Here is a 15,738-nt window from a genome sequence, read left to right on the forward strand (position 1 = left end):
GTGACATCAGTGACATCAAGCTGCAGGATCTCAGTTCTGCATCCTTACCCCTGATATCATATATCGGTGCAATTTAGACTCTGAAGTTCCGGATATGAAGATATTTTGTGAAATTAGTGTGGCAGGGTTTGACTGAACAGAGTTCCATGTATGATGTACATCAGGAGTTTATCCTCCCTACATTGTTTCGTTGATTTTACTATTACTTCATGGCATCTGCCTATGCTATCTTATACACATCCTGTAAATGAAAATGGAAGATTTGTCTCTTTTCTGTGCATGCATCTGTGTCTGGATATGCACTCATATGGCTTGATTATTTAACCGGGTTCTTTATCTGCAGGTGTTTGTTCCCAGCAAGGATGGTACCAAGATACCAATGTTTATTGTGGCCAAGAAGAACATAAAACTTGATGGTTCACACCCATGTTTATTATATGGATATGGTGGATTTAACATTAATCTGACACCACCATTCAGTGTTAGTTACATCTATCCTTCCAAACAACTGTAAATCTAATTTGTTTGTCACCTAAATGCTTGTCCATAACAGCGATGCAGTATATGATCTAACAAAACTATAATGCTCGGTCAAATTTTACTAAATGCATTGCAAAATAATATACACATAGAATCCTGGTCAACTGCTAGACAGATACGGTGGTTTATAAACATCAGTCTTTCTAGCTTAAGTGCGTATTTTCAGAAAATGAATTTCATGAATGAAATCAGAATACCAACTGACTGCACATGAATGTTGCTGCTTTATGTTAAATGGAAATGAAAATGCTTTGAAGGGAATGAATGCCAAGCATAGACAGAATTAGTCTTAAATGTTAAAGAAATATGTTCATATAGTTTTTTTGGCAAAAAGAATCTAATTCTGTATAGACAGATACGCGTATTTACAATATGGACATAGTCTATTGGCAAACTCCATATTGGTAAACAAATTTAAACAATTGTAATTCAATAATGCTTTTACAACATAATCCCATGTCTAGTTCCGTTTATTTATTATGGTAAATTAAGCAAATAATGAAATTTGTATTGTTAATTAATGATGTTTAGATGTTAATAGAAGTTTGAATGTCTTGAAGAACCAAATACAACAATTATTATGATTTTTATCTTCGTCTCATAGGTTGGAAAAATTATTTGTGATGAGGTTGGAATTGAAAGTAAAAAAACTATTCCTCTCAACCTCATTTAAGATTTATAGCATAACATGAATGTTGAAGATTCAATATTAAGTAATCTGACCTGAATATATATTTTCAAGTGAGAAATAAGACGAATAACTGCACCTTCCTAAAAAAACTCTGCTGCAACAGACATTGATGTGTGATTGAGGTGTTGTGTTGGATATCATTTTGTAAAAATTACTTGATTTTTTGTTATTGTTGAAGCTGTATCTGTTCGGAAGACTAAAGATGGCTTAATTACCACTTCAGATGTCATGCTTGTGTTTGTAACGCTTTTTATGAATACAGAAGAGAATAACAGTTATCTTGAATATGAAAGAGCAAGCAGACGAAGGATCAATAGAACTTTCTACAGTTTTAGAAGTCCACTTGTCTTATTTAGGGGAATCCACTTGTCAAAATAATGTTGAAACTTATTTAGTATGTTGAAACTTATTTTATATAGTATAGATATAGATAGATATAAATATAGACAGATTATAATGTCTTGAGGTCGTGAACTTTACTCTAACACATAGCTATAGTTTAACATTTACGGCATCTTAACTAGGCATATAAGGCTGTTAGACACTTTAAACTTTTGAGTTCTCGAGCCTGATTAAAATATGCTTCAATTTTTAGGATACGAGGGTCTTGCATTAAAAAAATTCCAATTGGTTGCCTTCTTTTTTCTCAGGTATTCTCCACTGCATAATGTGCAAAGACCATGGGAACAGCGTAACGATCAACCTCGTCAGTATCCATCCACCATGCTGCTTACTGCTGATCATGATGATCGAGTTGTGCCGTTACACTCATTGAAGCTGTTAGTGGTTAGTTGTCAGTGTAGTCTCCTCAGAGTGCTATATCATACTATGTCATTTGCTTTTGAAATTTAATCGTAATAGCATAATGAATTAATGAATAGTCTTTCATTTTTAATCAATAAACATTGTTATTTCATGTAGCACCAATAAAATAAGTCTGTGTCACCATGTTTGTATTTATAATTACTTGGCTTCCACTGACATTATGGTTTTCTCACAAAACGTGTGGCAGACCATGCAGCATGATTTATGCACGAGCTTGGAGAATAGCCCCCCAAACCAACCCAATAATAGGTCGCATCGAGTGTAAAGCTGGACATGGAGCTGGGCGTCCAACACGAAAAATGGTATGAGTTCGATGCTATTTACTCTTGCCAATAAAGATCCATACCAGCCTTCAACTTTGCATAAAAATCGTGTTCAAGTTGGTAGTTTTGAATAAACAAACCCACAGCTTGGTGAATTTGGTGGCAAATGACAGGACACATGAAATCACAGATCGGGGTTAAAATGATCCACTTTTACCAAGCTGTGGATTTATTTGCCGAAAATCCCTTTTTTTACACTTTTGATCTTTTGTGCCTAATTGGAAGAATGAAATCGACTTTGTTGATTTACTTGTGTTGAATCTTGCTATTTTTTGAATGTGGAATCGTACTAAACTTATCGTGTCATTTTACCCTCGTGTAGATTGATGAAGCTTCTGATCGATATAGCTTCATGGCAAGGGTGTCGGACGCTACTTGGAACGATTAGTAGCTCACTTTGTTGTAAGAAACGGACAATAGTTCAACAGATGAATGAAAAAAACGATGCTTTTCCCCCTTTTTAGCAACTAGAAAGGAGTGATTACCACCATAAATATCAATTACAGATCCATTAGATTTTTACTTTTTTCAATTCTATAACAGTAATGTATTTTTTTATACTTCAAACGCAAGCAACAGTGTTTTGCAAAAAAGGTCATGTAACATCACTGCACTGTTGTATGCAAACGCAGGAAGATACTATATTGAATCTAATAAATAAAAGCTTTAGATTCACTCCGATTATTCAATTTGGTTGATTGTCCACACTCCTTTGATTTTAATAATACTGTGAAAACATGTAGTTCAAAACCTCAAAATTGAGGTGGAAGGAACAGAGCATTCTAAGTCAAACTGATAATATCTGATTTTTTTCTACGCGTTAATGATGAAAAATCAGTAAAAAAATATAGGAAAATAAAAATGAAGAAAAAAGGAAAAACAAATAAACAGCGACGGCTGCGACGAACAAAGCCTAGATGATGACAGACGAAGATGGAGCTGCTTCTTGTTCAAGACCACAGCGATGGTGGATTTTTGTTGTTCGGACTAGGCATAACTTTTAGTGTTTGCCACAACAAAACATATAGTGTCTAAGATGGGAATGGAGGCAGTGGAGTTGGCCAATGTGGGATCAAAAGTGAAACAACACTGGGAAAAAAAAACTGATATGGAACCTTTCCAATAATTTTGAAGGTAAAACGTCTTAAATTGCACGAAACAAGAAGAGTAGTTGAGCCTAACATAACGTAGACCGTGTCTTGATCATCACAGCTTAAAGCTACAACATATATATCTTTTGCACCTGAACATCCGGGATTCAAGACTCTCAAGTTAACTTTGTGCACCATACTCCACTCCTTGTGATCGTCAAGCTCCCAAATTCTTAGGAAACATCCCCACGTATGAGATACCCGCAACGAGTTTTGACAAACACCGAGATATGTTCCCCCAATGTATGTTGTTGGAGGCCCGTCAAAGCAGTGAGCCTTGACAGTGTTGGGATCATAGACGAGAATTTTCTCAGCGGAAGCCGGCCAATGCATCATCTGATTGTAAATGACAGCTGATCGAGAGATGTAGAAACAGTTAATTAAACAAAGTTCATCCGCTGCAGGTACGGCAACATATTCTTGAACCCATTCTCCACTTTTGGATGAAAATATATCCATCTGAATGATACGGGGATTCGCATAAGATGTAACAAAAGTTCTAGAAATAGCCACCACCTTAAATTGTAGACAATCAGGACTGATGATGCCGACACGCCCTTGGTCATCCATATCATAGTAAGGATCACAAATCAAACCTATATATGAAGGTTCACTCGGAAGAGAAGGGATTTCAGCCCATTGCTTCGTAATAGGATTGCAAATAAAGCATCGTAACGTAATAGCATCAAGGCATAACAATAAACCATTGCAAGAAGCCACAATTTGGACATATTCGTCTACTCGGGGACTTAAAATCTGATGCACTTTCTCACTGTACGTCAACAACTCTTGTCGTGGGAGGCGGTTTTTGGTTCGGTGGGCAATGAAGGCTGTGATAAAATCAGGATTGTTTATAAGATTGAACCAACGTTTACACACTAACTTGTATTGGATAATAGATTTGCTGCAACTAGTGCTGCGATTCAGAATTTCTAACAAAATATCGTCATTCATCACATCGTTCATGCATATTCTTCCACTATTATCACCACTGCTCAGACAGGAACACCCTACTTTTTTCTTTATCTTGCTCCAACCAATACCCATTCTGCGATAAAACCAACTTCAGAATTGCAACATAAAATTAAGTGTTCTGGTTATAAGTAGACAAAAGAATTCACCAAAATTAGGGTATCGGACTCCTTTACTAATACAACCACATGACCCTTCCTCTAATAAAACACTATAAGACTCCTACTTTATTTTACAAGAAATTTAAATTTAAGCTGCATTCTTTATATAAAAAAGAATGATAAAATTTTACAAGAATAAATTAAATATTAAAGTTTATAAGTTTCTGAACCGTTACTAATATAAAAAAGCTGAAACGAAATAATGTAAAAACATTTTATATGTCATTGATTTAAAGTTTTGAAATTTTAAAAGCAATTTCAGAAAGAGAGAAAATATTGAAACTAATGGCTACTTCGCCATTGATTACACTCTATCTTCTTCCTCAACTAATGGCTACTTCAATGCATATTGAGACACACAGAACCTCACCATCAGCCTCTTCAATCCGGACCGGCCGTTCGAACATGAAGGTCAAAAAGTATATTTTCAGCCTAAAACAATCAATTCTAGGGTGAACATTGCAATCCACTCAATAACAGAGATATCAAACAAGTATAAAATATCCAGTACAAACATTTTCTGGTTGATCCAAACACATTCGCCGAATGCATTGGAAAACTCATATTTACCTGAAAAACCAAAAGATTATCTCATTTGTATCAGTAGCACCATATGATGATACCTCTGTACAACCATATTACCTAACTTTATGGAAGAAATATTGTAAACAAATCTACAGATCCCATCTCAAATGTACAAGACTTATGAAATCACCTTAACCCATAATGCAAAATCTACACACTAAGATTGAAGAATTCTACAATAGAATCTCCATGTTCAAAATTTCTTCTGTCTATATCTACCATTTACACACCCCAGTACTAGCGAAATCACGCTAAGTGTTCCCAGTCTTCATCAGAACTCTTCTCCGATCCGTCCTTCGTTGGCTGGCCATCCATGGAGGACTCATGAACAAGATCATTGCTCAAATACACAAAGCCATCTTTCTTCATAGACATTTCTTCCAGAACTCCAAATAGTTCTGATAAAGCAGGTTGCCTGCTAGGGTCCTCCTGAGCACATTGTTGAGCAAGGTTGAGAATTTGATGTAGTTCTTCAGGAGGGTACTCACCAAACAGAAAAGGGTCAACCATGTACACAGGATTCGTGTTATTAATGAGCATATCTTTGGCCTGCAAATAATTCAATCGAGCTCTGCCATTAGCCGAAATATCTGAGCTATAAGGAACTGAGGATTTACAATTCGCTCATACATAACACATGGTCAGCAAGTTCAGTGTTAACAAGCAATAAAAACAATCAAATAATCACAATCTTACCCAGTCTACTAGGTTTTCCAGTCCACTACTTTTATCCTTGACGGGCTTCAGGCCAGTTAAAAGTTCCAAGAGAAACATCCCAAAGCTAAAAATATCACATGCCATTACCCTCAAATCACCGCAAATCATTTCACTGTGCATACTTTGCAATCCCTTTGCAGCGGCTACAGCGATGTTAACTCTCGTGTTCCAGTCCAGTTCTTGTTGAAGTTGTGGATAATCTGTAAAGAAAATGCATAAACATGGTAATAGAATAAAATATTTAGGCGTGAAAACTCTAATACAGTGACTGACATACCATGGAGATAACTTTCATAAAAACCTATAGGCATGAGCTCAAACAAGGGTACAGTATGACCTTCCGCGAAATAGACTCCAATCAATTTCACAAGATCTGGATGACCTGGTTTTTTCAGTGTAGCCATTTGAACTTCAAATTGCCTCCTCCGTTGTGGTCCGTGATAAAGAGGCACCCCATCGAAACCAAGATGCTTAGATACAACCACCTAAAAATTCTTACTCTTAGAACATGCTGAAAGCAATCTAAAAAGAGAAAAAATACAGTTACTGACCTTTCTAATTGTAGGCAAATATCCCTTGTAGGAGTACTCTCGACCAAAAGGACCTACAATTAGGCAATATTCTGGTCTAGAGTTATCTGTTGCTACAGAGGAGGTGTGTGATATAACCGAGGAGGACTCCGATTTTACAATATGATTAACGAACGATGAGGGGCTCCTCCAGTCAGTAATTTGCAGTGAAGAGCCATCAGTGGCGGATGAGGGATTGCCTTCAACTCTGCGAAAACATAAACAGCACAACTCACTTAAAATGAAAGAAAACATGACACGTAGAATGTAGATTAGTGACAGCCTAGGTGGCACGCACACTTCATGCAATTACGGTATCTAATAAAAATCTAATTGATTTTTCAGATTTGCTACAATACATTAAAGCAATCAAACACATCTTTAACACCAATGCAACCGCACTTATTCAACACCAATGCAACAATTCTAATAATATCAAAGGCTCCATGAAAAATCATACCACATAAATCACCACAAACCCGAAAATAGAAATTAAGAAATTCATGGTTTGCAAAAGTTATGCTCCTCAAGCCAATGGCCAACACCATTCAAGTAAGCATTTTTGAATCATAAGAAACTTGATCACTTTGCATTCATTTCTCTGATTAGCTATACCAGACACGCACACATTTATGCCCGTGAATAAAAAGATTATCTTAGCAATTAAACACACAGAACAAAACATAACATGAACAAACAAATCCCGAATGTTGAGTTACAAAAATATCATAAAGTTCATCAAAAGGATGAATAAATTAGCAGTTCATGCTTGTCTCAGTTTCACGATCAAAGAAAGCAACAACAAAACAATAGAAATATATAAGATGAAACCTAATTGGGCATAATTTTCTCAGAATTCAGTCGTACCCTTGTATGCTTAGCACCGACTGAAAACCTCCGTGAATTTCTAAATCAATGATAATTTGGATAGTCCAAACGGATGTTACTGACCAAACCGATTACTTTCAGTTGACTCGTTTTAGTGATACATTTTGATTATGTTGATTCACAGATGATTTCTTACATAAACAACTACTGAAAGATTGAGTTAAGAAAGTGAGAGAAGGCTTACTGCAATGTGGCTGGACCATGAAAGTGTGCGAGCTGCAGGAAAAAAAGAATAGATTAATTAGTTTACACCACATGTGTTTAAATACCTCAAGATTCAAGAATTACACAATACCATGATGTCTTCTTGTTCAGCAAGAGGAACCAACTTCTGATTCTCAGCAGTCTCCTCTGGTGGAGAAACATTTGGACAGGGCAGGGTCGCTGAAGAAACACAAACAAAGGAGATTAAGATTCAGCAAAGAATGATTGAAAAGAAAAAAGAAAAACAAGAACAAAGAAAAGTTGGTATCTTTAAGCAACATCAAAAGAAAAGAAAAGAAAGCAAGATTACCTTGATCAGTAGTTGGTTCGACTCGTGTGGAGTTATCTACAATTAGGCAATATTCTGGTCTAGAGTTATCTGTTGCTACAGAGGAGGTGTGTGATGTAACCGAGGAGGACTCCGATTTTACAATATGATTAACGAACGGTGAGGGGCTCCTCCAGTCAGTAATTTGCAGTGAAGAGCCATCAGTGGCGGATGAGGGACTGCCTTCAACTCTGCGAAAACATAAACAGCACAACTCACTTAAAATGAAAGAAAACAGGACACGTAGAATGTAGATTAGTGACAGCCTAGGTGGCACGCACACTTCATGCAATTACGGTGTCTAATAACAATCTAATTGATTTTTCAGATTTGCTACAATACATTAAAGCAATCAAACACATCTTTAACACCAATGCAACCGCACTTATTCAACACCAATGCAACAATTCTAATAATACCAAAGGCTCCATGAAAAATCATACCACATAAATCACCACAAACCCAAAAACAGAAATTAAGAAATCCATGGTTTGCAAAAGTTATGCTCCTCAAGCCAATGGCCAACACCATTCAAGTAAGCATTTTTGAATCATAAGAAACTTGATCACTTTGCATTCATTTCTCTGATTAGCTATACCAGACACGCACACATTTATGCCCGTGAATAAAAAGATTATCTTAGCAATTAAACACACAGAACAAAACATAACATGAACAAACAAATCCCGAATGTTGAGTTACAAAAATATCATAAAGTTCATCAAAAGGATGAATAAATTAGCAGTTCATGCTTGTCTCAGTTTCACGATCAAAGAAAGCAACAACAAAACAATAGAAATATATAAGATGAAACCTAATTGGGCATAATTTTCTCAGAATTCAGTCTTACCCTTGTATGCTTAGCACCGACTGAAAACCTCCGTGAATTTCTAAATCAATGATAATTTGGATAGTCCAAACGGATGTTACTGACCAAACCGATTACTTTCAGTTGACTCGTTTTAGTGATACATTTTGATTATGTTGATTCACAGATGATTTCTTACATAAACAACTACTGAAAGATTGAGTTAAGAAAGTGAGAGAAGGCTTACTGCAATGTGGCTGGACCATGAAAGTGTGCGAGCTGCAGGAAAAAAAGAATAGATTAATTAGTTTACACCACATGTGTTTAAATACCTCAAGATTCAAGAATTACACAATACCATGATGTCTTCTTGTTCAGCAAGAGGAACCAACTTCTGATTCTCAGCAGTCTCCTCTGGTGGAGAAACATTTGGACAGGGCAGGGTCGCTGAAGAAACACAAACAAAGGAGATTAAGATTCAGCAAAGAATGATTGAAAAGAAAAAAGAAAAACAAGAACAAAGAAAAGTTGGTATCTTTAAGCAACATCAAAAGAAAAGAAAAGAAAGCAAGATTACCTTGATCAGTAGTTGGTTCGACTCGTGTGGAGTTATCTACAATTAGGCAATATTCTGGTCTAGAGTTATCTGTTGCTACAGAGGAGGTGTGTGATGTAACCGAGGAGGACTCCGATTTTACAATATGATTAACGAACGATGAGGGGCTCCTCCAGTCAGTAATTTGCAGTGAAGAGCCATCAGTGGCGGATGAGGGACTGCCTTCAACTCTGCGAAAACATAAACAGCACAACTCACTTAAAATGAAAGAAAACAGGACACGTAGAATGTAGATTAGTGACAGCCTAGGTGGCACGCACACTTCATGCAATTACGGTGTCTAATAACAATCTAATTGATTTTTCAGATTTGCTACAATACATTAAAGCAATCAAACACATCTTTAACACCAATGCAACCGCACTTATTCAACACCAATGCAACAATTCTAATAATACCAAAGGCTCCATGAAAAATCATACCACATAAATCACCACAAACCCAAAAACAGAAATTAAGAAATCCATGGTTTGCAAAAGTTATGCTCCTCAAGCCAATGGCCAACACCATTCAAGTAAGCATTTTTGAATCATAAGAAACTTGATCACTTTGCATTCATTTCTCTGATTAGCTATACCAGACATTTATGCCCGTGAATAAAAAGATTATCTTAGCAATTAAACAAACAGAACAAGACATAACATGAACAAACAAATCCTGAATGTTGAGTTACAAAAATATGATAAAGTTCATCAAAAGGATGAATAAATTAGCAGTTCATGCTTGTCTCAGTTTCACGATCAAAGAAAGCAACAGCAAAACAATAGAAATATATAAGATGAAACCTAATTGGGCATAATTTTCTCAGAATTCAGTCTTACCCTTGTATGCTTAGCACCGACTGAAAACCTCCGTGAATTTCTAAATCAATGGTAATTTGGATAGTCTAAACGGATGTTACTGACCAAACCGATTACTTTCAGTTGACTCGTTTTAGTGATACATTTTGATTATGTTGATTCACGGATGATTTCTTACATAAACAAGTAGTGAAAGATTGAGAGTGAGAGAAGGCTTACTGCAATGTGGCTGGACCATGAAAGTGTGGGAGCTGCAGGAAAAAAAGAATAGATTAATTAGTTTACACCACATGTGTTACAATACCTCAAGATTCAAGAATTACACAATACCATGATGTCTTCTTGTTCAGCAAGAGGAACCAACTTCTGATTCTCAGCAGTCTCCTCTGGTGGAGAAACATTTGGACAGGGCAGGGTCGCTGAAGAAACACAAACAAAGATTCAGTAAAGAATGCTTGAAAATAAAAAAGAAAAACAAGAACAAAGAAAAGTTGGTATCTTTAAGCAACATCAAAAGAAAACAAGATTACCTTGATCAGTAGTTGGTTCGACTCGTGTGGAGGGTGTTTTGGGGCCACAGAGACAGTTCCCCATTAGTAACTTTTAAAGAATATTAAAATGGCGAGTAACGAGGGTTTAAAGAAGTATTAAAATGGCGAGCTGAGTTTTAAAGAAGTATTAAAATGGCGAGCTGAGTTTTAAAGAAGTATTAAAATGACTTTAAAGAAGCTGAGTTTTAAAATGGCAGGGTTTCATCTTTCTTTCTGCACCAAATGCTTTCTTTGGGAACGCTCAGTTGTTTGTAACTGCGCTCCAAATAAACTTTATATTGACAAATGTACCCTGGCCTATATTTTTCCGAAAACAACAATGCAAGTCCTTTAATTTCAGAAATATAACAATACACAATTTAGTCATTTAAATTATATTTTTTATTACTCTCACCATTCTATATAATTAGTTTCATAAATTATAAAGTACACAAATTTATAATTAAGATGAGCATCTTCATTAAAATATTTTAATTAAAAATTACTCTATTTGAATATTTATTTATTTGCAATTCAATATTAGTTGCTCTAATTATTTATTACTTGGACCAAATTTGCACATTTATATTGTACATGAATCCCGATCCGACTTTGATATGAAACTTATTTTTACATGGAACTTAGGGGGTGTTTGATAACCTGAATAAATAATTTTGGAGTGCGAATATTAATAGTTGGAGTGGGGAAATCGCTACCCGCTTTGTTTCTTTCTTTTACTAATGTGCTCACGTGGCAACTCTCTCACTTTATTAGATCCCTAAAACGGTACCGTACAAATGTCATCTTTTTCTCTTCCCTAACGGTAATTTCTCCATCCCCCAATTTATGTGTCGCCTCTATAGCATCGCTGCCCCAACTCCAGTCTCATTATTTTATTTTTATTTTTTTGCCAAAGAGTCTCATTGTTTTATGGAAAAAGGGTCAAATGAGCCCTTCATGTTTGACCTGAGGAGCAGATTGACCCTCTATATTTAGAAAGGTGCTAAAACACACTCAACGTTTACAAAACAGCTCAAGTAAGCCCCTCCTTCTAACACCGTTTTAAAAACCGTCAATTCTTGCTTAGGTTGAACTTTGAGGTGGTTCAAATATGCCTTTAATGTTTGACATGTGGTTCAAAAACATGCCCTTCATATATAAAGGGCTTTTTTGAAAAATACTCTATTTATATAAAATAATTAGAAAAATACGCATTATTAATTATTTTTGGGAACAATACTTAATTACTTAAACTAATTGCATTTGCACGGATTATCTGAAATAATTTGCAGCAAACACGTGCTTCCGCTCCTACCGTTAGATTTGTATTCCTTAAACTTTGACTAAAAAAATGGAAAGGCAATAACCGCTTAAATGGGCATGTGTTGTCCCTTCCCAAATATTATGATTTTGATGACGTGGCCTATGTTGTTCCTCTCCTCTCTCATGTGCATGCACTTTTTTTTGTCTTTAGTTGCTTTTGGCTAATATGTTGAAATGTAGCTCCACTGATGATAGAACGGGTATCCCTCTCCAAGATTATTCATTGCACTCTTTTTTTTTTTTTGAATATTCGTTTCTTTAAAATATAATGGACTTTCTTCTCAAGAAAATAAAAAAACTAGAATGGAGCAATTAACGAGTTAAGCACTAAGCAATTATAAGATAAATAATATATCAAAAGCATACAAAAATAATAATTTATTTTTAAATATATTAAAAAACCAACATTATATACTAAAAATTAACAAAAAATCAAAATTATATATATTTTAAATTAAAAATATATAAAAAGTATATATAAAATATACGCATTGCATATTAAAAATGTACATAAAGCATAATATGGATATATCTTTTATATATTTTTAGTATTTAGTAGTTTTATTTATATAATTCAATTATAAATTAATATTAAATATAACAAATAAATTTTTTTATTTCTTATATGTAAAAAATATATCAAAATCATGCAAATAGTGTATTAAAGCACACAAAAAAATTAGTTCTAATACGATTTTACATTTTATTTACATCTTAAATATACATTTAGTATATCATCCGCATATTTTTGGTATATTTTGTTCATATTTTATATATATCGTAATTATATAATTTTTTTATACTTTATGTATATTGTAATTATGAAATTTTTGTATATTTTCTGTATACTTTATATATACCATAATTATGTAATTTCTGTATACTTTATGTATACTTTATATATACTGTAATTATGTAATTTATGTATACTTTATGTATATTTTATATATAGCGTAATTATATAATTTTTGTATGCTTTCTGTATAATTTATGTATACATAAATTTTGTACTTTATGTATACCATAATTATGTAATTTTTATACTTTATGTATACCATAATTATGAAATATATATATATATATATACTTTATGTATACCGCAATTATATAAAATATGTATATTTTATGTATACCATAATTATATAATTTCTGTATATTTTACGTATATTTTATGTATGATGTAATTATGTAATTTATGTATACTTTATGTATACCGTAATTATGTAATTAATCTATACTTTATGTATACCGTAATTACTTAATTTTTTTTGTTTTATGTATACTGTAGTATAATTTGTGTATGTTTTATGTATGCTGTAATTATTTAATTTTTTTTTATTTGATGTATATTGTAGTATAATTTGTGTATGCTTTATGTATACTGTAATTATTTTATTTTTATTGTTCTGCTTGCAGAATTTTGAATTATATATATATGCAGAAAATATACATATTATATAAAAAAAATATACGTCTTGTATAACAAATCAAATATTAATATTAAGTAGGCAGATACTATCACTATAAAAGTATACACAAAAAGTACACAAAATATACATAGAGTATATATATATTTTTTTATGAAATATTTTTTTTTATAATTGGGGAGGGGGGGAGCGCTTGTGGGAGGATTTGAACCCACGACCTTGACAGTTTGCTGTCTAGCGCTTATACCATTTGAGCTACAGCTCGTTTATGAAATATATACTAAAAACACACAAAGTATGAGATTTTATTGTTGCTTCATCTCTTCGAATACAGTTTGCACATCTAAATACCATGTAAATAAATGCAATAAGTGAAAACGGATAAACTTGAAAAGCAACGCATTCTCCAAATAGACCAGAATCAAAAATGCTATTGTCCTAATGGCCTAGGTTTTTGATTGATGTCAACATAAATTGGTTCACTTTGAATGAGATGCTAAAAGCATAGTTGAAGCCTTGACAGATATCAATTGATGTAGTCACTGATGTGGTCATTCAAAATTGTAAAAAGCTTAGTAAACCTTTTCCTTTCTTTACTTTTAATTTTGTTAGAAGGTCGACTAATTGGGTGGCACATTCCGTTATTAAGAAAGCCCTTTAAAATTTTAGTTTTTGTTGTAATTTTCAGCCCAAATGTATCAAATTAATTTTTTTTAAATATTATTTTAAAAAACAATATTATTGCTCTCTATAAGTGGAGACGCCCTCTAAGTCACATACACTATAGCGAAAAAACAATATCAATCTTATTCTTATCGTATGTTAAAAAGAGATTATCCTAATTAGTTTTATTAGTTTTGCTAAAACTAATACTGTAATAACATAAAAATTTGATATATTTGAGGAACAAATACATGGAAATCAGGGATATGTAGCCACTAAAAACCAACAAAAAAATCATTAACCACATCATCATCATCATCATCATCATCATCTATATCCGTCATTTAGCTATCAGTTCTAAATCTTGGCTCCAATTCTAAACTTTAATCCATCCCTCTTTTCCTCATTTCTTTTTAAACAATACCTCAAAATATTAGAAATCCAAAATCCAACACACACTTCTGCAGAATTGATCAAGAAACTAACTCGGTGGGTTCAACAATTACATTTCAACTGGTCAAAAAATGAGGGTTTCCAACAGATATGAATGAAGGTGTTGACAGTGGATTAGTTGAGTGGAGGAAGGTAGCGTGGCTGTACACAATTTTCTCAAACTTTAATTCAAAGAAAAATCATCAAGGCACCCATAATTATTGTTACTTTAAAATTTGAAGAAAATGAATTAATTGATGAAAGTGAATAAAATAATTTGAACCAGAACAAAATGACAGAGAAAGAAAGTTAGAGATAGAAAGAGAAAGTAAAAGAGAAGAAGGGAATGGAGAGAAATAAAAAGAAAAGAAAACATGAGTTATTTCAAATTAAAAAAATTAATACGTGCCCAATCAAAATGAAAAAAGTGCCAGTACGTGGTAAACAAATGGTCTAAACTTTATTTGCAATAAATTAGCTGAACACGTTTTTTTGGGATTATTTTTCCAAATCACGTGTCCTGCCTAATTTCCTCATATATAAAAGAGTTCAAATATGCACTTCAAGTATAAAAAGGTTCAAATATATGCCCTTCATGTATAAAAAAGGTTTAAATTAAATTTAATCATCAAAATACTCAACTTATAAGCCTGCGAGTCTAGTCAAGTTTTAATAAATCTTTTAATTTTTTATTATTAAAAATATAAACACAATATCTTTATTTTTTTATAAAACTAAATTTTTAAATATTTATACAAATAATCCTGTCGAATCGCGCTCGAGTGTCAACTCGAGCTTCTATAATAATATTTGTTGAGTTTGAATTAAATTTTAAAATTGAATTGACCTCGAAAGTGATTGTATTTTTCTTAAAATCTACTCGATTACATTGCTAATATCAAGTGATAATAATGTCTTTTGATACGAGACAGATTTTCCAAGACTTCGATAGGCCATTTCATGTACAAGTAACAAAATAAGTTCAAGACCAAACAAATAAGAAATTCTCATCAAAACTAAATCAATTGAATAAAAAAATAAAATCAAACTAACCGAATAAAGCGCTAATTCGGCCATTTCTGTTAAAACCGACAAAAATACAAAAAAAAAGTCAAAATTTTGGCTTATTCGGTTAATTTGGATAATTCAAATCTCAAAGCGAACCAAAAATTAAAAATCTATATT

The 15,738-nt window shown here is 33.3% G+C and overlaps 2 protein-coding genes and 1 pseudogene across 2 annotated transcripts; 1 reads left to right on the top strand and 2 right to left on the bottom strand.

Annotated features, from left to right (window-relative positions):
- Window positions 1-487: 487 nt before the first annotated feature.
- LOC126685948 (uncharacterized) lies at window positions 488-3,068 on the top strand (annotated as a pseudogene).
- Window positions 3,061-4,654, bottom strand: LOC126685947 (putative F-box/kelch-repeat protein At4g22430). The gene has a single exon (XM_050379956.2). It carries the CDS (start codon window positions 4,575-4,577, stop codon window positions 3,411-3,413), a length of 1,167 nt encoding a protein of 388 aa, XP_050235913.1. The 5' UTR covers window positions 4,578-4,654; the 3' UTR covers window positions 3,061-3,410.
- Window positions 4,655-5,494: 840 nt separating this feature from the next.
- Window positions 5,495-11,105, bottom strand: LOC126687515 (serine/threonine-protein kinase PBS1-like). Its single transcript, XM_056106317.1, has 13 exons — window positions 10,709-11,105; window positions 10,509-10,597; window positions 10,398-10,429; window positions 9,340-9,548; window positions 9,121-9,209; window positions 9,010-9,041; window positions 7,937-8,145; window positions 7,718-7,806; window positions 7,607-7,638; window positions 6,517-6,742; window positions 6,243-6,450; window positions 5,945-6,165; window positions 5,495-5,797 (listed from the first exon to the last, which is right to left on the bottom strand). The coding sequence occupies exons 1-13, from the start codon at window positions 10,770-10,772 to the stop codon at window positions 5,495-5,497; spliced, it is 1,803 nt and encodes a 600-aa protein (XP_055962292.1). The 5' UTR covers window positions 10,773-11,105.
- Window positions 11,106-15,738: the final 4,633 nt, after the last annotated feature.

Source organism: Mercurialis annua, linkage group LG6 (assembly GCF_937616625.2).
Source record: "Mercurialis annua linkage group LG6, ddMerAnnu1.2, whole genome shotgun sequence".
Classification (NCBI taxonomy): Eukaryota; Viridiplantae; Streptophyta; class Magnoliopsida; order Malpighiales; family Euphorbiaceae; genus Mercurialis; species Mercurialis annua.

Bases quoted from the DNA above. Each gene is read 5' to 3' on its own strand.
- LOC126685947 (XM_050379956.2), bottom strand. From the start codon at position 4,577: ATGGGTATTGGTTGGAGCAAGATAAAGAAAAAAGTAGGGTGTTCCTGT.
- LOC126687515 (XM_056106317.1), bottom strand. From the start codon at position 10,772: ATGGGGAACTGTCTCTGTGGCCCCAAAACACCCTCCACACGAGTCGAA. The intron at 8,146-9,009 runs GTAAGCCTTCTC...ATGTTTTCGCAG, and splicing joins CATGGTCCAGCCACATTGCA to AGTTGAAGGCAGTCCCTCAT. The intron at 6,451-6,516 runs GTCAGTAACTGT...AAGAATTTTTAG, and splicing joins ATTTGCCTACAATTAGAAAG to GTGGTTGTATCTAAGCATCT.